General features: G+C 49.9%; 9 protein-coding genes across 9 annotated transcripts; 6 read left to right on the top strand and 3 right to left on the bottom strand.

Moving 5' to 3' along the window:
* Nucleotides 1-228: 228 nt before the first annotated feature.
* Nucleotides 229-4,642, bottom strand: ATNIH1004_007868 (uncharacterized protein; the record flags this gene model as incomplete). Its single annotated transcript, XM_033572484.1, has 3 exons — nucleotides 229-2,754; nucleotides 2,812-3,494; nucleotides 3,550-4,642. 3 exons carry the CDS (start codon nucleotides 4,640-4,642, stop codon nucleotides 229-231), a joined length of 4,302 nt encoding a protein of 1,433 aa, XP_033425799.1.
* Nucleotides 4,643-5,971: 1,329 nt separating this feature from the next.
* On the top strand, nucleotides 5,972-6,826 carry ATNIH1004_007867 (putative Rho-like small GTPase; the record flags this gene model as incomplete). The annotated part of the gene is made up of 4 exons (XM_033572483.1): nucleotides 5,972-6,126; nucleotides 6,199-6,436; nucleotides 6,491-6,610; nucleotides 6,665-6,826. 4 exons carry the CDS (start codon nucleotides 5,972-5,974, stop codon nucleotides 6,824-6,826), a joined length of 675 nt encoding a protein of 224 aa, XP_033425798.1.
* A 760-nt stretch (nucleotides 6,827-7,586) lies between these two features.
* rps0 (40S ribosomal protein uS2) lies at nucleotides 7,587-8,566 on the bottom strand (the record flags this gene model as incomplete). The annotated part of the gene is made up of 2 exons (XM_033572482.1): nucleotides 7,587-8,313; nucleotides 8,397-8,566. The coding sequence occupies 2 exons, from the start codon at nucleotides 8,564-8,566 to the stop codon at nucleotides 7,587-7,589; spliced, it is 897 nt and encodes a 298-aa protein (XP_033425797.1).
* A 316-nt stretch (nucleotides 8,567-8,882) lies between these two features.
* ATNIH1004_007865 (mitochondrial 37S ribosomal protein uS15m) lies at nucleotides 8,883-9,855 on the top strand (the record flags this gene model as incomplete). Its single annotated transcript, XM_033572481.1, has 2 exons — nucleotides 8,883-8,928; nucleotides 8,990-9,855. The coding sequence occupies 2 exons, from the start codon at nucleotides 8,883-8,885 to the stop codon at nucleotides 9,853-9,855; spliced, it is 912 nt and encodes a 303-aa protein (XP_033425796.1).
* A 956-nt stretch (nucleotides 9,856-10,811) lies between these two features.
* Nucleotides 10,812-11,564, top strand: ATNIH1004_007864 (uncharacterized protein; the record flags this gene model as incomplete). The annotated part of the gene is made up of 2 exons (XM_033572480.1): nucleotides 10,812-11,232; nucleotides 11,278-11,564. The coding sequence occupies 2 exons, from the start codon at nucleotides 10,812-10,814 to the stop codon at nucleotides 11,562-11,564; spliced, it is 708 nt and encodes a 235-aa protein (XP_033425795.1).
* A 135-nt stretch (nucleotides 11,565-11,699) lies between these two features.
* Nucleotides 11,700-14,340, top strand: ATNIH1004_007863 (uncharacterized protein; the record flags this gene model as incomplete). Its single annotated transcript, XM_033572479.1, has 3 exons — nucleotides 11,700-12,144; nucleotides 12,198-13,836; nucleotides 13,890-14,340. 3 exons carry the CDS (start codon nucleotides 11,700-11,702, stop codon nucleotides 14,338-14,340), a joined length of 2,535 nt encoding a protein of 844 aa, XP_033425794.1.
* A 771-nt stretch (nucleotides 14,341-15,111) lies between these two features.
* ATNIH1004_007862 (uncharacterized protein) lies at nucleotides 15,112-15,861 on the top strand (the record flags this gene model as incomplete). The annotated part of the gene is made up of 1 exon (XM_033572478.1): nucleotides 15,112-15,861. The coding sequence occupies one exon, from the start codon at nucleotides 15,112-15,114 to the stop codon at nucleotides 15,859-15,861; it is 750 nt and encodes a 249-aa protein (XP_033425793.1).
* A 110-nt stretch (nucleotides 15,862-15,971) lies between these two features.
* spb4 (ATP-dependent RNA helicase SPB4) lies at nucleotides 15,972-18,016 on the bottom strand (the record flags this gene model as incomplete). Its single annotated transcript, XM_033572477.1, has 3 exons — nucleotides 15,972-17,097; nucleotides 17,153-17,659; nucleotides 17,727-18,016. The coding sequence occupies 3 exons, from the start codon at nucleotides 18,014-18,016 to the stop codon at nucleotides 15,972-15,974; spliced, it is 1,923 nt and encodes a 640-aa protein (XP_033425792.1).
* Nucleotides 18,017-18,583: 567 nt separating this feature from the next.
* On the top strand, nucleotides 18,584-19,723 carry ATNIH1004_007860 (diacylglycerol/polyprenol kinase family protein; the record flags this gene model as incomplete). The annotated part of the gene is made up of 1 exon (XM_033572476.1): nucleotides 18,584-19,723. One exon carries the CDS (start codon nucleotides 18,584-18,586, stop codon nucleotides 19,721-19,723), a length of 1,140 nt encoding a protein of 379 aa, XP_033425791.1.
* Nucleotides 19,724-21,347: the final 1,624 nt, after the last annotated feature.

Raw genomic sequence — 21,347 nt, 5'->3', positions numbered from 1 at the left:
ATCCCGAAGTAGGCGAATGCCACACTGTTAATGTGTCTGATGACCTACAGTAGAATAATAGTAGGGGCAATGGAGCACCTTTTATCTATATCACTCAATCTCTATAAACAATATACCCTATATACACACCCAGTTTATACTCTATATACAGTCTGTATCCCATATCTTTCGCCTGTAGTAATTCTCACCAAGACCTCCATCTGTGAACATGTAGAGACGATATCACCACTATTCAGCTTTCTTAGACGCTTTCGTTCGAAGTTTCATCAGACCAAAAACCAGCGCGTATCCACTTATAGCAAAAATCACCGAAATGCCTACATCCCGCCAGCCATAGTAGTAATGGTTGATGTTGAGCGTCCTCAGGAAATCACTTCCTCGTTTGTACTGGCAGACCCGGCAGTTAGACCTGGCATCCGGGTTGATTAAATTGATGCTTCGACCGGCCTTTGCAATGTAGTCCTTGAGATACTCCGCACAAGTGCCGTTGGCAGGATCGAATATAGCGAGCTCGTTCTCGCTGCAGGTCACCTTGGAATCCCATATGTCGAAGGTCAACATGCCCGCAACAACATAGTTAAAAGGGTTCAGGTAATACAGCCAGTACTTCCAGAACGCATTCAGCTCGGCGTAAGGCACGAAGATACCGCAGAATAGAACCAGTGTGCTGATGACCAAGGGGTTCACCAATGCAGCAAATGTAGGATTCGGCGCGTATGCTGCGATGAACTGGCCAATGCCAGTGTAAACAAATTCATAGATAAGCATAATAAAGAAAGTAGCGCCTGCCTTGTTGGAATTATGAGGCAGCTTGGTGCAGTAGTACCAGCAGAGGAAATACCAAACAGCGCACACGCAGAGATAAGGAAACTCTGACACAATCAATCCTGTGACAAAGGCCACCCATGAGTACATTTTGGACTTTTTCTCTCGCGTGTCGTAGATATCACGCCGCTGGATAAACAGGGGTTGGAGTTGGTTGATCACTCCCGGAGCGACGAAGACAAAATTAAAGACCGTAAACATCTTTAGATTCAAGTCGGACACGTGGTGGCCTAACCTCCAAAAGGAGAAACCATTCAGCAAGGCAGAGATAATATGCAAGGAGAACTTATTGTTGACATATTTAGTGTTGCGATACAATGCCACGTTCATTCGATTGGTCACAGTCTTAGTCTGTTCCCAAAGCGGCATGGAAAACTCATGACCGTCATCAATGGTGCCGGGTGGTTTAGAGGCGGATTCAGATATCAATTGGTCAAGCTTAGTGACCATAGCCTCATGCTCAGAGGACTCAAGCCAGACATTATGCCAGTCCATATGCTTCACGCTCTCAATGCCTCCGGTGACCACGTCGATCATAAACTCGGCGGGATTGGCCTCAGTAGGACAATGTGCTCCATATTTGCCAAAATAATCCTTAATGGTCTGTCCATTATCGCCAATATCTCCAAAGTAGACAGTTTTGCCTCCTCGGGCCAAGAGGAGGAGAGTGTCAAACTGTGCGAATAGCTGGGCGGAGGGTTGATGGATAGTAACCAATACCGCCTGGCCAACATCAGCCAGCTTTCGGAGGAATCGAACCGTATTGTATGCAGACTGTCCATCCAGTCCCGACGTGGGCTCGTCCAGGAATATAAGAATGCTTGGCTTCGATACAAGCTCAACGCCAATTGTCACGCGTTTTCTCTGCTCGACACTAAGACCACTACCCACACTGCCAATTAGGGTGTCAGCGAGGTCATGAAGTTCCAACAGGTTGATAATAGTGTCAACGTATTGAAGCTTTTCTTCTTTCGGGGTTGTTCGTGGTTGACGCAATAGGGCAGAGAACTCCAGCGCTTCTCGAACTGTGGCATAGGGTTCATGGACGTCCAATTGCTCACAGTACCCGGCCATTCTTTGAAAAGAAACAGGCAATGGGCGACCGTCAACCATAATAGACCCTTTAATTGTGCCCTCGGTTTTTCGCTGTGCAAGGACATCCAGCAATGTTGTCTTTCCTGCGCCTGAGGATCCCATTAGTGCTCCAAGCATGCCTGGTTTGACCCACCCGTGGATGTTATCCAGCAAGACCCGATCGCCAGAAGGGGTTTTGACAGTGTATGAAAGGTTCTTCCATGTGAAAATTGATGTGTTGCGGACGAGGTTTTCATGCCCTTCACTGGAAGAATCCCCAACTGAACCTTGCCTGGACTGTTCTTTTTCCTTAACCTGCGACTCCTCATCTGAATTGCGCTGGTGTCGCTTGAGCTTTTCGCGTGGAATCAACAGAGAAGCACTACAGCCTGCACCCGCGTTCCAAAACGAAGTGAAGATAATGGTGAGGACAGTAAAAAGCCCCCAGAACGCCCAAACTACTCCGAAGTTTCGCCAAAGCTGCGAATGCTTATAGTGCAGAGATGCAAGGTATTGATCGCCGGTCACGTAATCTGCTCCTTCCAAAGCACCACCAACTCCGGCACAGGCTTTATTGGCAGGGCTAACATTATCATACCCGGGGCCTTGCGGAATCAGATTGTTACCAACACAGGGAATATATTGGTCATGGAATTCGTTAGATAGGGCGGCTTGAAATGCATAGGCCATAGGATTGGTGTAGTACAATTCCAAAAACCAATTCTTGATCTTAGGTTTAGGGATCATATAGCCGGCGTACATGACTATTCCCTTCACGATTGTGCCTGAAATCTTCGAGGCAGCTTCGAAGGAACTAAATCCGGCCCCAATGCATCTAAACATGGCCGTGATACACTGTATGTTCTGGTTAGGTTGAAAATATGACGAGAGATTATGGTTGGTGTCACTCACCAACGTTGTTGAAAAGAGGATGATCCAGAAAGTAAAGAAAGCAGCTGCTGTAGCTTTTAATCCGACCATCCAATAAATCACCACGGAAAATATCGTGCACTGGAAGAGTAGCACCGGAAAGTCTGCTGTAATTTGTGCTAGGCAGAAGGCCGCCGGATGGTACAGGGCAAAAAGTTTGTGCTTCACTAAGACCGGCCGTCCTTTGAAAGACTCAGTGACTTCGGACATGGCCACAATGCAGTTATATAGGATTGAGAAGAAAACAGCACCACCTTTGGTAAAGAGGCCAGAAGAGGTCTTGGGAGAATTATAAAAGCATGACCCAGCTATCAAAGCCATAGCAAGTGACAGGAACTGCTTGATTAAGAAAGTGGATTTCTCACCCCAGAGGATTTGGTATTGTCGTATTGTACATGCCATTACCTGCTTCCCAAAGCCAGTGGTAAGAGGGCTACCCTTCGGCAGGTGATTGGATTTTTCGAAGGCAACAGATTCCTTGAATGCTTCTGTTCGCTCGCGTGCTATGGACGTTGTAGGGTAGTCATATTCAGACACCATGCGGTCGTAGATCATAGATTTTTTATACCCGGCAAGAATAGCATCGGCATTTCTAGGGAACGTATTTTCATATCCAGGTCGAATCCTCCGCTCCGTAGGAACCGTAACTCCAGTCAAGAAGTCACCTGTACTTTCTGTTAGAATTCATATATATCAAGAGGAGACCGGGTGTTTCATTACCTATATTGGCTCCGTCCGTATACACAAAGCCCAAGTCTTGCATAAATGGCTTAGCTGCGGCCGCAGGACCATAGTATATCTGTTTGCCTTCGTCTAGCACAAGGACTTTGTCGAACAGGTTATATATACCGTTCCCTGCTTGATACAGTGTCACTATAGTCGAAAGCCCCATCACATTGGTCATCGCTCTCAAGGCCTTGGCCCATTCTAACGCTGTACTAGCATCAAGGCCACGCGTACTGTTGTCCCAGCTAAAGACTGAGCCTTTGGTTGCCATGCATTCAATAATTGATACACGCTTTCGTTCACCTCCTGAAACACCACGAACAAACTCATTTCCCACTTTAGTGTCAGCGGCATGTGCGATTCCCATGGATTCTAAGAGAAATTGCTTAGTCTCGGCGGTGTATTCATGCGCTGACTTTACACCATTTGGAAGATGGAAAGGGACTTTGAGTTTCGCTGCAAACTCAATAGTCTGACCAACCGTCAACCGCGGGTAGAATAACTCTTCTTCGGTATTCATCACAATTTGGCCTCGATACTGAGCCGCATCTTCCGGGCTCATGTTTCCAAACCACACATCGCCTTTCACAGCACGGTAGCCTTGACGGCGGTTGGAAAGCACCTTTAGTAGGGTGGTGCAACCAGACCCAGGCCGTCCTAGTACAAGAAGCATCTCCCCTGGTTTCACGCAGCCATGACTTTCTGTCAAAATCGACTTCATCGGCGGTTTTTGGCGGAAGTCCTTGATGAGTTGAGGAACGTTGAACTGGGACAAAAGGTTTTCATTGACCGCCGCTTCCGCGGCTGGAACTTCCACGCTCAGATTCGTCCAGGTCACGCCTAACTCTCTTTTCTTGAACCCTGTGGCAGCATCACGCTCCTGACTCCGGATCACTTGAGGTGCCATGCGCCATTCTGTATTGTGGCCCGAGGGAGGGGTAATGCCGTCGTGAAGGGCCGCGAGGGTTTCTGCACTTTGGGCTTCTCGGATTTCTGTGTCAGGGGCCGCCAGTGACCTAAAGATCTTCATCTCTGCCATGTGTGATTCCGACGGTATGGACTTATCAGGGGTGTCATGGTTTTCCATGGCCGGTTAAGAGTTCGTTGGATGAGAGGGATATAATCCGAAGACTCTCGTCTGTGTCATATAATGCAAAAATTTCGAGTTTATAACAGGGAAGACTGGCTGGTATTTATCACTCGAGAGGATGGTATAAGATATCCGAGCTGGCTTGCACCTACTGAGCCGAGTACCCGTGAGTATATCATTACCAGCAATAGGGGTGAGCACGCCCACAACTATCTAGAATCCTATATAACCACTGTAGATAAATGGCTCACGGGTATCGGCATCGACGTTCCGTAGTATTAGATAGTTCACACAATCCATATTCATCCCATTGGGTGTTCCAAACCATTAGACACTGATACCGCAACATTAGTGGCCAGCCCTGCGGGTCTTGTTCTAGAATTCTGTTGAGGAGCAATCAATAACTAGTATCTCCGTCCAATACGTATCACCCTATTATGTACGGTGTCAGCACCCATGATATAGCCAGAAGTTGCTGGACGTAACAGGGATTGCTGATGGCTTGCCTTCTTCGAACTGTTATCCCCCAAAGACACATTGTGCCTATGAGGTAGACCGATATTGCACCTGCAGTTCTTGGCCATCAGGAACGAATCCTACTTATGGTAGATAGGAGCAGAGAACCACAGCGTCAATAAAACCCATGGCGTATCCAGTCTTCCTCTTAGGAGATCCCGATCTACCCGGGTTCCCACCAGGATTGAGCTAGGTTTATTTCCTGGCCATGTTTAGTTAGGCTATGTGAGATTTGATGAACATAAATGTTGGATAAGATGTTGCCGAGGTTCTGTACAACACAACCGAGTTTCGGACGGACACATCAACCATCAACTGGTGCGTCTGCTACCTTGTCTATGTAGAAGAGTATTCCCGCACCCATTAGTCTGTATCTTCTATGGTTGGAGCCATTCCAACTAATTAGTTAACTTCGTTGTTCGCTTAAATATGCGGTCAAGAAAGTATTGTCAAATTAAGTGAAGAGCAATGGACTGAATCTATCTTTTTGAGGTGGATTCTTTCAACATGCTAGTGACTACGATGCAAATTAGTGTTGTGAGTCAAAATACACAATTTGACACTGGTTTGTCACATGGGCTAAACACCTGGTTACCTATCAATAATATTCAACTGCACTAAAAAGGATATCGGCCCTAGTTAGGCAAGATAATTCTTCTGATATTTGACATTATCGGTATCATAATAGATCTCAAAGATGTCGGGAACGGCGGATGTCGTGTTGTGAACCGCCGGAAATTCTGTCAGGACCCGATGCCGCTCGAGATTACTCATCAAGCACTCGGCTTTGATAACTAGCTAAGAGTCGAAATGCGATGTGAGGCCCAACGTCTAACGTCGGTTCACAATTTTTGTGTGGATGCACGCCATCTAATGGCTGACAGAGAGGCCAATCAGAATCACGAGTCCACAGTGACTGTCCTCCTGTTAGGGGATCCGGGATGCGGAAAGTCTACTTTCTTATCGTATGTCCAGGTCTCTTGATATATTGTATCTTCTTCTTGTGTACTTCACATTATACTAAGGACATCCTGTAGGCGCTTAAAGAATTGTCCTAGCCAAACGAGAGGATCTGCTCCAGACTCATCAAATATAGAGCTCTTACGAGACACTGACCAGCCTTTTCTTTACGACATCCGCTTCTCAAAAGCATCGTTCACTCTTGAACTGTATGATACCGCAAGTGCCGATCAACATTGGACCACGTTGCAGCCGGACGTGGTGCTTTTAGCCTTTGACATATCCAATAGAGAATCATTATCTGGACTCAAGGCCGTGAGTATCTACGTCTGTCCTATGAGATAAAGGAGTCGCACTTACTCTTGACAGTGGCGACATGATATCATCCAATACTTTCAACATGGCCATGGCGAACGTATCCCCGTCATGATGCTGGGGCTGAAGAGAGACCTGAGAGTAGAAGATGAAGGCATTATTTACCCTCAGGAGGTATGCGATCTCATCTGGTACTGAGGACGTTAGTGATAGAGCTAACGAATCTAGGCGTACCGGATTGCTCAGGAGCTCCGCTGCGATCGTTATGCCGAATGTTCCGCAGTGACAGGTGAACTCTTGACGGAAACCTTTGAAGACCTCGCCAGGCTGGCAGGGATGACGACAACGGCAAAAGGCGGACAGACTCAGGGAGGTTGCGTCGTTATGTGATGATTTATGTGATACCCATTCATATGGTTCTGTAGGATTTGTTTCCTGAGGTATTTTTTTTTTCCTTTTTTTTTTTAATAGCAGGTTCGGTTCTGGGATTGGGCCCAGGTTAGCCCCGTCCACCGAAAGAGTAAAGTCTTTCTGCTACCTAAATGCTGTATAACGCTACACTGGTATCGGGCGACGTCTACTCTACTCTCATACGGTTACTTGCAAACACTACTGAGATAGGACGAATAACTTGGTAGCTAGCATCACTTCTCGAATACGGCTATTATGATAAACATACAAGGAGAAACCAAGGTAACGATTAAGTACACCTTGTGAAATTGACAGCACAGGGCTTTCCCCCAGAAGCTCACCGAAATAGAACAACTGGATATCTTTCCCTCGTGAGTGCCAGTCAACCTTTGGCAATGCAATTCCTCCCCGATGCACCATAGACTCAACGTACCGAAAAACAGGAAACAAAAAGGAGTTCGCTGTAGCATACCAAGGAAAGTAAAAAAGGTTTTGAAGTTGTGAGGTTCCCAAACAAAAGCTTTGCACTTTTTTTGCACTTTCGTTTTTGAGTAGTTTTTCAACAGAGACTAGGATAGACATGTCAAGGGGTGTTCTTTGCAGGGGATGTTGTCGAGCATTCATCAAATAATGGCGAAATATTGATTTAAATGTCAAAGTACCCCTAACTCGCCATGTTCTCGGAAAGAAAAACATCATACCCTTCTCAACGGTTGTCCACGTTACCAAATTTCATTTTCTACCACTTGGCGTCAGTGGGCTGGGTCTCAGCCCAGCTCTCAGTAGCAGGGGCAGCACCGCTGGCAGCCCAGTCGCCACCATCGGCCTCCCAGCTGGTAGTAGCACCGGCAGTGCCGGTAGCAAAAGCAGCGCTAGGAACACCAGCACCGGTACCCTGGACGTCCCAGTTTTCACCAGCGAATCCGGTTTCAATGGCAGCAGCGGCAACCTCCTCAGCACCGGGGACCTTGGCCTCCTCGGTGATCTCCTTGTTCTCCTCGGCCTCAGGGTCGCGGTAGAAGTAAAGATCAACGACAACGTCCCAGTCAACCTCGCGGGAGGCGAGAGTGCCACGGAGACGGAGAACCTCACGAGCAAGCAGCCACCAGATGAGACCAATGGAGTGACGACCCTTGTTGTTGGTGGGGATGGCAACGTCAACGAAGTCGGTGGGGGAGTCGGTGTCGCACAGAGCGATGACGGGAATGTTGACGTAGGAGGCCTCCTTGATAGCCTGGGCGTCGGTGCGAGGGTCGGTAACAATGATGAGGCGGGGCTCCTTGAAGGAGCGAGTGATGTAGTTGGTGAAGTTACCGGGGGTGAAACGACCGGCAATAGCAGTGGCACCGGTGTGGGAAGCGAACTTGAGAACAGCACGCTGGCCATAAGGACGAGCGGAGATCACACAGACGTCGGCGGGGTTGTCAATGGCAGCGATGATACGAGCAGCCAGGACAATCTTTTCCCTGTAATTTTCGATTCCGCATGTTAGACTCGAGTAAAATTCGGCCACTACGCAGTCTCAGTTGGGATTCGCTAAATTACGTACCAGGTCTTGCCAACGTTGATAACGTTGACTCCGTCGGGACGAGTCTTCCAGAGGTAAGGTTCCATGTGCACCTGGAGGTTCTTCGATCCCAGGTGGCACTGTGCTGCAAGCAGCATCTCAATGTCCTGGGACGTGGGGTTGAAGACAGGGGGGAGCTGAGAGGGGGCCATGGTGGGCGATTGATATTGCAAAGAGCAGCGAATTGAAGATATCAATCGTCTGGCGCTTGTCGCGGTGGTGATGACGGGGAAGAGACGACGCGAAAAAGAACTTCAACTCCGCGCTGAGATGGTCGACGAATTTCGCTTGCCGTTTGTGAATTTTAGGGCTAGTCTAGGGTTTTGCGGAGACTCCGGGCCGCAATTATTGTCACGTGTGTATAAGTACCAGATCCGGTATAGCGTTATTTCCGAGGTCATTGAGATTTCGGGAGACTTCAGAGTGACAGGCCTCACTCAAGATTGCAGAAGGTCCAGGTGAATCGCCATGCCTCCACGTTTTCTCACCCAGCCTTCTTTGAAGGCCTTTACTGGTATTGCGATTCCATTCGATGTCTACGGCGCATAGATCCAATATCTGACTTCAACTCCTAGGTTCTTCATACATTCAGAGTCCGCTTGCCGCATTGTCCTTAAACCCTTCGAAAACATCGATTAGAGCAGGCTCTGCAGAGTCTCGGGAAAGGCGACGACATGATCCTTTTTTGACAGCACAATCACGTCGGCGCAAAGCCGCCAATATATCTCGCCGGCAGGCCCTCGCTGAAGAACGCCTAAGTTCTTTGGGGGATCCGGTGGAAAGCCGTCCAACTCCATTCATTCAAGAGCTCAAGGCAACTCAATCTGGACCGCAAATTCGCTCGGGAGCGGATGCGAAGCTCAACCACTTCATTAGCTCAGAACAACTCCAGAAGGCGCTGGAGCATTCGAAGAACTTAACTTCGCCTCTTGAAAATCCCGATCGAGACACCGCGGATCCTCAACTTGAGAAAGAACTGGCCGCAAAACATCTCCAGGAACATAAGAATGCTGAGGAGGCTATGAATCGTATTCTGAATATCAGCAATGGGAACACTCAGGACAAGATGCGCCTCCATATTCAGAAATGCATCGAAGCTTTTGGACGACACAATACCGATAAGGTTCTACCTCCGAAGCCAAAAGCTGCCTCACAGTCTGCCACCGAACTCCCAGAAAAGACTCCTCGCGTTGGCCCCGACACTGGCTCTCCGGAGGTGCAGGTTGCTATTCTGACTGCGAAGATCATTAATATGACGAACCATTTGAAAACGGCGAACAAAGACAAACACAACAAGCGTAATCTACGGCTACTGGTTCACAAGAGACAGAAGCTGCTTAAATATGTGCGAAAGAAGGAGAGGGGTGGCCCAAGATGGCAACATTTGGTTGAGACCCTGGGACTGTCCGATGCTTCTTGGAAGGGTGAGATTAGCATGTAACAGTTCGATGGCGTTTGTATTATTTCTATCTTTCTTATTTTCTCCTGTAACTGAATATTGGCGTGTAACCTTACGATATCATTGTCTCCTCGTGTGGACGCTAGAGAGTTTGCGGTCACCCGCATCTCTTCCACACATATGGAAGAACTTGTATCAATATAACTGCTCTACATTAGTACAATAAACTATTCGAATAAAATTTCGCAAAGCAGTCCCGCGTTCCATTCTCCTGCTGCGACCACTTTATTCCTGTTTCGGAGGGAGTCATCTACAGTGAAGGGACTTGGGTTAACTACGTGAACTCCGAGGTGTCACCAACTCTAGAAAATTCACCAAACCGAGGTGGTTCAACGGTGAAGGAAATTACGGCAGGTGCCTACCAGACAGAAGCTCCTACGGCAATCCCTGATCATCTTCCAAGGCTAATTGCACAAGCGCCATTCACCCCAAGAACAACAGAGGATGGATGGAATGGCGAGAGTGCACGGGACGTGACTGGATATTACGCTGACCGCTCTGTATTTTCTGCCTGGACGCCGCCCCGAATTTCGAATTTCGACTGCGAAATCTCACAGGCACTAGCAACGGAGCGCCAAATTGCACCTCACAATTGCTTGCCTAGGTAGGTGAATGTTGTCGAGGTCGCTGCCACATGCGAGTACGCGTCGCGTAGTACCACAACAACGGCAGAAAACTTGTCAGGACGTCTTTTCGTCCTCTTTCCCCCTCTCTCCCACTTTTCTCTTCTTTCTCACGTCTCTATACCCTCTGCGCGCTCGACCCTGATCCTCTACTGCACCTCGCAAGTCTTTTGATCTCACCTCTTCTTGCTTACGAAGAGTACTCTTATACATTAATTCTTGAGCTACTTTGCCAGCTAGCACCTTTTTTGGACCTCCAGTCGGCTCTAATTTTGAAGATCGGTTGTCGCCTTTGAACGACGCGACACGATCAAAATGCGCACTCGTTCTCAGCAACAGTCACCTGGCGGCTTCGTATCCCTCGAGAGCGTCACTCGTCGGACGAGGTCGACCCGAAGCGCTTCACAGACAAATTCCATTTGTGAAACCTCTGAACCTCTCACAGAACCTCCGACTCGTTCGAAGAGCCAGCGTGTGACGAAGACCACTTCCAAGAAACTTATCAAGACCCAGCCCAAGAAGGCTCCAAAGCGAGTTACAAGACAGTCGACCCGAAAGGCAGCCAAGTCGCAGTCGGCTGACGAAGAATATGAATCCCACGATGAGCAGCGACCCGAGCCCACCCCGGAGGACACCAACCACGACGACAAAGAGAACCACAGGGGAGCGCCCCAAATGCAAGAGTCTGCTACTACAGCAAATGAGAATCCTTTGTCGGAACAGAATAGCTCAGAGAGTGAGTCTAAATCTTCGTTTATACCTAAGACCCATCCCGCATAAGAAACGGAAGCCCCTTCCCCCCAACACCTACCTACCCAAAATACAAAGGCCCATGAAACTACTGGAACCACAAATCCCCCCGAACTCCCCCAAACCTCCCAGGACATCCCTTCAAAACTTGAGGCCCATATATCCGTGGAAACCTTCGGTGCCTCGTGGACCGAATTCTTATTCGGGGACATAAGTTACGTTGGCTCGCCCGTATCAGAGAGGTCCAGGACTCCGTCCATCGACGAGCCTCTGTTCACTATTGAAGGCGAACTGGACAAGGGCCTTTCGAGCAGATAGGGCCGTCCTGGCTCGCCATGATGAGCAGGTGGCCCGGGGGGGGGGCAGCATGTCCAATCCACTGAGGAATCTGCTTGGGAGCAGTACACCGCACCAAGCACCTCTGAGCCATCGGCTGTGGAGAAGCCAACCACAATGGAGTCGAGTGAGTTAGTCGCAATCAAGAGTTGCGGCGAGGAGATCAGCCAGCCCCACGACGCTGACTCCGCTTCGACCTCCGCTTCGGGCCCTGGAGAGGAAGCAGTTGAAGTAGATGAGCAGGTGGAATATCTGACTCAACGTCCTGCAAAGTTGAGTTTTGCGGACATTGTTCCGCGACCTGCAATTGCTTTCCCAAAGGAGTTGCTCAATGGCCCAACGTGGCAACCGGAGCCTGACCCAGCCAGCGTGTGTTTCACCTTGGTAGTGGTTCTACAACTCCCTATTCGCTTGGCGGCGGGCTGGGTTTGTGGAGGGGCCGTTGGGGCCGGTAGCTTGGCGGAGGAGTTATGCCCTCCTTTCCTCCCAGCTGCAGCAGAACCCGGCGAGCCATCGCATATACCGTCGATACCCGAGAGGTCGTCGTCCACCCCACCCCCAGGTTCTCGGGCGCAGGTGCCTGTTGTACTCTCTCCGAGATGAGTCCCGTACCAGGTGGCTCACGTCTTGCTGCCGGTCAAGAGGGCGTTGCCGGAGCATCAGTGTCTCTCTTGGCTACCTCCCAAGCCCCGATGGTTTCCAGCGGCATGCAAGCTGTTTGCCCGTTTCCACTACTGGATGCTCCCGATCGGCCTACTGAGAACGATGAGCTAACTACCAAGATAGTCAACAGGAAACGCGTCCACTCCGATCTGAGTGACGATGATGCAAGTCGCCCAGTTACCCCCTCCACGAACAAGCGTCGCAACCTGGGCCCTCCCGGCAGCACACCTTTCGCTCGCAGACTGCCGCCACTCTCCCGCCGGCTGTCGACTAATGCAGCTCCATACTCAGAGAGGCGTCGCCGGCGCGCGGTGGAGAGCCAAGGTCGAATCCATCGAACACTTTTTCGCTTGCCACAGCTCATCGCCCAGACAGAGGCTGATCGCCAGGCGGCGGAGACACTCACCCAATCAGGCCCATGTCCCCCACCACTACCACAGATGGACTTCGAAGTTCCAGCGGCGCAGGAGAAGGAGAAAAAGTACAATGAGAGCTTACAAACTGAGTCTTTAGCACCCCAGGAACCAGCTGCCCCCGAGACTCCTCCCCGAGGCTGGAACATTCGTGGCCTACTCAACTCCGTGCCTCGCTCTTTCTCACGGTTCATACCAACTTTCGGACGGTCATCATCGCGGAGTGAATCACCATCGGCTCCATCGTCATCTACACCTATCACTTCGCAATTAGCGCCTGTACAAACTAGCCGCACCGCAGCTCCTCAGACGGAGACTGTTACTTCTCGAAGCGAAGAGAGACCTCGACGCCGTCAAAGTGAGCAGCCGCCCAAGAAACGTGCTCGTAACCTCACCTACTCTCTTTTCCCAGCTCCCATGGACAAGTCCCTTTACCTCGGAGATATTCCAAAGACTCCCAGGTCCCTTTCTCAGCCATCTCTTGTCGAACCACTCCCTGTTGAGCAAAGTACCCAACAGGAATTGACTGCTCAGATTGCCACCGAATCAGAGGCTAAGGTCACTGAGACTGGGGGACGTGATGTATTGCAGGAGACTAGTGTGTCTGAACAGAAGAAGCGCAAGCGCTCGCCATCACCTGATGTCATTCCGAACCCTGTTGGCGCAAGCTATGGAATGGACTTGGATTACTTCTGCTACAGCTCTGAAAGTGATGATGAGGCAGCGACTCCTCAGCTATCCGCACCTACACCTGCCGATGGTCTCGCTAAAGCTGCCATGCGCAGTGCTCTTCGCTCAGAACGGCCATCGTCGAAGAAGGTTCGATTCGACGCTAGCCCTGAGGATACTCCCTCTAAACTCCGATATCGTGCCCGTGCCACCGATCCTTACCTCGGAAAGCATTTCATTGGGATAGGTAGTGGCTCTCCTGCATCTGCATCTGCACCCGCATCGCCAACACCCACTACGCCTACCCCTTCTACTCGCATTGATGAGACCCCTCAGCGACCTCCTGGATTTATTCCAAATACGCAAGGCACATTCCAACTTGATTACGACGCATTCTCAGACGACTCCTCCGAGTCCAGTGGACCATCGTCTTCCCTGAGCATTCCTGCTCCTAGCCCCGTTGCGGAGGGAGAGACACGTCCTGCGCCGCAAGTTACTGAACCTGAAAGGTACGTCCCGCTCTACACTAACATGTCACTAAGAACGTATGAATTTGACACAGTTTATTTTATTCCATCAGTGTACTGTCGCCTGCGTCTCGTCGGATGCCACCCGCTCCTCCATTGACTCCTGCCAAAGTCGACGAGGAAGCTCTCGCAAAGGCTCGTTCTCAAGCGGAGAAGTACAAGCCAAAGACTCCTAGTGGTCTCCGTACCACAAGTCGGTATTCTAGTCCTTTAACAATCACGCCGGACATCCAGGCCGAAATAGTGTCCGTTCAGAAGTTCGGCGATGATAAATTCGCCCAAGATGCCCAGTGGCTTTATGAAAACTGTCCATCTGGTGATCTTCGACAGCTTGCGTGGCCGGCGAAGAAGAGCCTCCAAGAAAGTTTGGGCATCAGTCAAACTGCTGTCGACATCGTCAACCAAGTCTGGAAGGAGTCTGAAGTAGACAAAGCCTATTGTATTTTCCGGGAGGGCCTGGAAGAGTTCAAAAGGAACAAGACATAGGCCAGTCTCATGTGATGTTTTTGCTTGTGATGAAATAGCGTTGGTTGGGTTGTTCATTGTTGATTCGCGTGCATACCATTTTTTTGTGTTTACTTTTGCTCTGATCCTGTCTGTTTGGCCCTGTTTTTCGTTTCCCTTCCAAGGTTAATTAGTGGGCCTAGACTGTGGTTCAGATATTATCTTTTTTTTTTCCATGGAGTTTGGGCTTCTTTTGTACATGAGCATTGTCTGATGTGGCCTCCTTTATCCTTGGGGTTGAAATTGTAGGCCCTTCTGTGATTTTGATTTTGGGAAGCTGGATAATGTTTTTGAACCTTTGTTTTTGAGCGGTTGAGTCCAAGTTGTTATCTCCCTATTTGGGCCATGTCTGAGCATTTGCATTTGAGACCTGCATCCAGGCGTATGCTGCTGAGCAATAAAAAGCATTTGCATGATTGTTGTACGGCTTCCAATTGGTAAAGTTTCGCCATGTAGCCTTTGTGGCTGATGGTGTATATGCCAGTAGGCACTGGGTAGGCCTCTTTTGCTTAGTTCTTATTGCCTTCTGAGAGCAGCCATACATTCCAAAACCAATCGATGGTCTCACCCTGTCTTGTTGCACAGTAACAAAGACACTTGTGGTAGGGTGGATGGATATAAGCCATCCCTATTCTTCCACTGCCACGCATCCTACGCTCTTCTCATATACCAGCTTATCTAGATCTCCAACCGGACAAACAGACTGAATCGAACAACGACAACAACAGGAAAAAGAAAGAGAGAGAAAAAGAAATGTGTTACTACCAACCCAACAAACCACCCTGCACCTGCGCCTTCCTCCAACTAATCCAACCCTGTCATGATGTACAATACTTCCCATCTCCAAACAGCAATCCCCGTCCCTTGATCCAAGTCTGTGGCGCCCGAAATCTTGCCCACGGCGTCGGACAGCGTCATTGCATCCGATGCTGCGGATCCAGTGGTCTTCCTGATGACAGTAACAACCCGGATATGATCGGTGATAGTAGTTCCGGCGGTGGTTCTCGTGGTATGGGAGTGTTTGCATCCCCATCTATATATTCGTCGTCGCCTCCATCGTCGTCTTCGTCTACCTATCGACTCCCACCGATTACCTCGCTACGGAGTAATTTCAGTTTTCAGGAGATTCGGGATCGGAAGCGGAATCATTATCAGAGTCCGTGGTCATCGTCATCGTCGTTGTCATACCAGGCGCGTTTGCACGGTGGAAGAGTCAATGATTATTTGGTCTCGCCGAGGAGTATACCGCCGGAGATGGTGGAGTGTGGGTCCTTTGGGATAAGGGGGGTTGATTCTTTGGTGAAGAAAGAAGTAGAAGAGAAGGAGGGATGGAAACTTTCTCACCCTGATTCGCCGGATGAGAGAAACAGGGCTGAGAATGGAGACGGGGTGCTGGAAAAGGAGGATCGAATGATTGGGAATCATGCGTATGGAGATGATATTGGAATTTTTGTGGAATTGGATGGGGGCGTTATTCCTAAGGAGGGTCGGGATGGTATTTGAAATATACATGAGATGAGGGAGATCATGGTTGTTGTTAGATTTAGATCGGTTGCTTTCTATTTACAGAGGGTAGGTTGCTGGCATATAAGATATAAATACAGATAGCATGGTCAGTCATCGAATCCATGGAATTCATCCCCTTTGTCTTCACCGGACATTCCTGCACCTGCTTTGGTTGCTGCACGTCGGAGTCGGCGCTCTTCTTCATTCTTCTCTCGGATTTGGGCCACCAACTTCTCCGTCTCCCGGGCCTTCTGTCGTTCTTCCTCGGTCATTTTCTCCCATCTGTCCCTCTCCTGTCGGGCATGTTTCTGTTCACGACGTTTCAGTTTCTTGTTCTTGTTCTCAATCTTATTACTCCATGCTAGGCTCTCGCTTGCTCGTCTCTTGTTCGAGGATTCCTGATGGCCGCCTGACTCGGCAGTCTCCTGAAGGACTTCCAGGCGACGCTTTTCCCGCTGTTTGTCCTTGTATGCGTAGGTGTCCCAGGTGATATCAACGCCGAGAGTCTTATCCCCAGTGAACTTCTTCAGTTCAGGCATTTTCGGTAACTTGAGTAGCCCCCAGGCTTTGCCTAGCGCTTCCCAGTCCAGGTCAGCAACTCGGAAGATACTGCTCGCTTGGTGCTTGCTGTAGCTTCTTAGCCAACTGACAAACGCTTTTTGGCCTCGGTCATGGAGAGCACGGTCTTTCAACACGGCTTTGCGCGCGACATTCATACTAGCAGCGGCTTCGGTGTCGGAGATGGAAATAGGCTGAGGAAATGGGATGACTGGAGTTTTGCGGACTTCAAGGAACGACACGTAGTCTTCTTCATGTCCCGGATGCAGCATCACTACACTTAGGCCCCTACGGCCCGCTCTGCCAGCACGGCCGCAGCGATGGATGAACGTCTTGGGGTCGGACGGAGGGTCAATTTGAACGACGAGGTCAACGGACGGGATGTCTAATCCGCGAGACGCAACATCTGTCGTCAGGAGAATTGCTGGGGTGTGGGAGTTGATGAAGCGATTGAAGTTCTTTTCGCGAACGTTCGCTGGGTGTTTGCCATGGAGTGGGATCAGCTGGAAATCATCTCCCATTAGTAAAGGGAGTATTGCGGACAGGTAGTCAACTCCCGAGCAGGTTGAAACAAAAAAGATTGTCTTCTGTGGGGTTGGTTGTACGGAGGACAGGATGTGTTTGAGAGCGAAGAATTTATGCAGTGGGGGAACGGTCAAGTAGGTCATTTGTAAACTAGTCATCGTTAGTTCAAGATACTAGACGCAAGCCAGAGCAAAACGGGACTCACCTAGCCGGTGTGCGTTTATCCTGGACACCTGAAGTGCCTTTAACTTTGACCATGACCTTGACGGGATTGCGCAGACCAACGCGAACAATTTGATCCACAGCCTCGCTGATACTGGCACTGAACAATCCCGTGCGTCTTTGTTTGGGGAGTCGACGCAGAATATTTTGCAATGTTTCCTTGAACCCAAGATCCAAAAGCCTATCCGCCTCGTCCAGAACGAGCATCTCGAAGGAAGATTGAGGACAATGTACATGAGGCGAGGAGAGTAGTTCCAGGAGACGGCCAGGAGTAGACACCAATAGGTTCGGCGATTGCTTCAGAAAGGTGCTCAAGTCTTCCGCGGGGGAAGTCGTGCCTCCGAGAAGAAGCTGGGGAACCACCTTGAGCGTTGAGGAAGACTCTTTTTGACGGTGTGCATCGTCGTCGGAGAGATTCAGAACGGAGGCGGAAGGAGGGTGAAAGGCGAGAAGTGACTTCAGGACAGTATATATTTGTAATGCAAGTTCTCTGTCGATACTGTTAGCATGTTACGTGTCCGGACTCTTTTCTTGGGGGGGGGGGACGATGAATTTACCTTGTGGGAGATATAACGATGGCGCCGACATGATGCTTCTTGATAGGCTCCTCAAGACGTAAGAGCTTCTCCACCACAGGAATCAGGAAAGACAATGTCTTGCCACTCCCCGTCACTGCTTCCACCACCACGTCCTTATGTGCCATAAACAAAGGAATCGTAGAGGCCTGCACGGGGGTCATGCGTGAGAACCCCATGGAAGAGACCGCATCAAGCACCCATTCCGACAGTGGGGGAGTAACAGCATCCCAGGCTCTAGACGAGGTACCAGCGGGTGGTTTAGGGGCCATGACAGACAGCCTGATCGAGATATTCCTTCAGGCGTCTATATTGGGGAGATCAAACCAGTCCATTCAATTAAAAAAAAAAAAAAAAAAAAAAAACCTTATCAAAACCATCGCGATTAGATACGGTGGGCGGTGGGTGGGCGTTCTGCCACACGTGACAGGGCACGCGGATTCGGCGGAATTTCCTTTTCTTTCTTTCTCTCCGTATCTTCTTCCTTCTATTCGGATCACGCGACAGGCGTCAGACTTCCATCGGTGGACTATGTGGATGACCCTTTCGGTGCGAGATCTCAACGTGATGCGCAGCTGTGTTTCTGCCTTTTTTGTCGGTCTATTTTCGCATCAATAATTCATCCATCCATCCATCCATCCACCCATTCATCATCCATCGTCCGCCTTGGAAACCCTCTTATCTTCTTCACTTAGTCGCCCACCATTGCGTCCTTTGAAGAACGGCTGCCTTTGTTCCCTGGAATTTGGGCCTGCGACTGCCTGTCCTGGGGTCAGCAGCCATTATCCGGGCTCATCCAGGCTCCGGTCCTGCCACCATTCGCCTTGCGAGCCGTTGTCATGTCTTCTCAAGACGCCATCCCCGAGACTCCCCGAGTCATCTCTCCTTCCCCAACTCCTTCGGAAACCCGGTCTAGTTCGCAAGATGGATATTTGGCACCTACAACGCGCTCTGAATCACGGCGACGGCGCCTAGGGGAGGTGCCGGAGGAGAGTATAGGTGACTCGGATTCGGAGTCGAAGCGTTCGCGGACCCCAACTCGTGCTCCTGCGCCGGGGTCGGCTCGACAACGGAAGAGAAGGTCGAATCCAATGATACGGGTCGACCGCCCCGACCACAGAACGAATGGCCATGCCGCATCGAACGGCTACTTGTCTCCGCTGACGAAGGTCGACGGCATCTCCCGGTCCCCCTCTCCTCTAGGTCTGATCCCACTCCATGCGCGGTACCGCAACTTCATCCATCGTCATGAAATCCCACGCAAGATTCTCCACGTGTCCATTGGCTTTTTGACCCTTCACCTGTACAGCCGCGGAATACAAACGCTACAGATCACCCCGTGGCTCTTCTCAGCGCTGGTGCCCGTCGCCGTGACGGATGTAATTCGCCATCGTTCGGAAACAGTAAACAAATTCTACATCCGCTGTGTCGGTGCGCTCATGCGCGAAACGGAGGTTTCGGGCTACAACGGTGTGATCTGGTACCTGTTGGGCGCGTACACCGTCCTGCGCTTTTTCCCCAAGGACGTCGCCGTCATGGGGGTCCTCCTACTCAGTTGGTGCGACACCGCCGCTTCTACATTCGGCCGCCTCTATGGCCGCTACACCTTTTCTCTGCGCAAGGGGAAGAGCTTCGCCGGCACCCTGAGCGCCTTTTTTGTCGGCGCCATCACCGCTGCCGCGTTCTGGGGTTATTTCGTTCCCTACGTCGGCACCTTCCCCAACGACCCGGAAGGATCGTTCATGTTCACGGGGCGAATTATCCTTATCCCGGACTCGATCAAGGGCCTCGTCGGCTGGACAGCCAACACCTCGCGGGCTGTCATCACGGGCCCATTAGCCCTGGGCGTCATGAGCGTCGTGTCTGGTCTGGTGGCGGCGGGAAGCGAGTTCGTGGACCTCTTCGGGTGGGATGATAATTTCACCATCCCCATCCTGAGCGGGATCGGTTTGTGGAGTTTCCTGAAGGTTTTCGGCTGAAGAGCTGATAGATAGGATACCATTTTGGCGTTGTATTTGTTAGATGGAAGTACCTATGTTTGTATGTAACTACAGTCAGAGTCAGGAGTCGACGTACAGGACTGGGTAGAATCCTGTGGAAGATTCCCTATCAGATAGTTATATATATAATACTTATTCATAATCCGTGTATGAATCTTGGCTACATACTCCTACGTCTTAGATACTAGCAGGTATTTCCGTGCGCCAGTAGCTGCTTACTCCGGATCCTGTTATCTTGCCTTTACCGTTGGCTTTTAATACAGTGGATGGTTTTCGGTGACTGGCTCATCCTAGGTAACAGCGTGACGGGGACTTCTTTGTCTGTATTTCCACAATATTCCCTGGTCCTGGTATATATATTCTATAACTGTCTTTCCCTTCTGGACATCATCTCTCTCTTCCAAAACCAGTCCAAGCAGCCAAAAATCACAATGACTATGGACCCCTCAAACCGCAATCGCTCCATCACCGAGAACGACGAAAAAAGGCCCACCTTCATCTCCACAACCATCCCAGTCTCTCTCTCGGTGACTGATAACCTAGGAGGCGCACTCTGGTGACTCGGCTATACGACTGACCGACCCCCGTTCAACGCCGATCTCCAGGCCTACGAAGCTGCTCCGAAACACCCCCCAGAGCTGGTGAAATCCGGCGCTGTGCTAATATATAGTACATCGATATGCCGCCTGCCTCGGAGAGTCCTATGCATCTCACAGTCAGTCCGGACTTTCTGGTCCTGATCACAGGTGAAATTGAACGAACTCGCTGTCTGATAATGATTCGCGTTTGATAAGGTCGGGGGATGTTGTTATTCAGAGAGCGACATTGCATAAATGGCAGAATGTAAGCAGGACACAGAAGTCACGTATATTGGTGGTTATGATGAGACTTGGTATATGTTTTTTGTTTAGCTACTACCGCATATAGATAGCATTTTTATAGTGGTGGTTTACATCTGTATCTTCGAAGGGTCGTTTTCAAATTATCAGTTTTTTTTTTTTTATTAAGATAGCTCTGGTTTCTTATTCCTACATAGTTAAACAAGTGTACTTATCACTGCATACGCCCGGCAAATGGTACAAAGATGATTATCAGTCAAGACATGGAAGACGCCGAGAATGTATGGACACCACAGACGCTTCAACACCATCTGGACTGATAACCCCGGTCCAAAACTACAGGCAATGACATCCTGTTTCTTTTCTCCATAGACCGAACTGCATCCAGTACAGCAAGCACAGCGACGCTAGACCCCTTCCCTCGTGTTCTGCAAGTCTCATAGCTAGCTCGAAGAACACCGCCAGGCAAACCCATAGACCTCTGTACACCTTTAAGAATAGCCAACACCCCTGGATGTAACGCCCAGTCAAAACACGCAGAGAACATATTTTCCATTCCATAAACCTTTAAGTTCTTGAATGGCTGCTGAACCGCCGTAGAGGTCAATTCTGGCACTCTCTTCGAGGGAGAGAAGGAAATATTTGTACAAGCTATAGGACATCTCATCGAGTGTCCCCAATACGGTAGCAACATGGCAATCGATGGCCGAGAATAGCCGTGGGATCTTCTCTTTCAACCCTGTAGAATAGCACAGGATCAATAC

Source organism: Aspergillus tanneri, assembly GCF_003426965.1.
Source record: "Aspergillus tanneri strain NIH1004 chromosome Unknown AapTan_7_pilon_pilon_pilon, whole genome shotgun sequence".
Lineage (NCBI taxonomy): Eukaryota > Fungi > Ascomycota > Eurotiomycetes > Eurotiales > Aspergillaceae > Aspergillus > Aspergillus tanneri.
The sequence above is the reverse complement of the archived record's forward strand: the minus strand, read 5'-3'. Positions and strand labels throughout refer to the sequence as shown.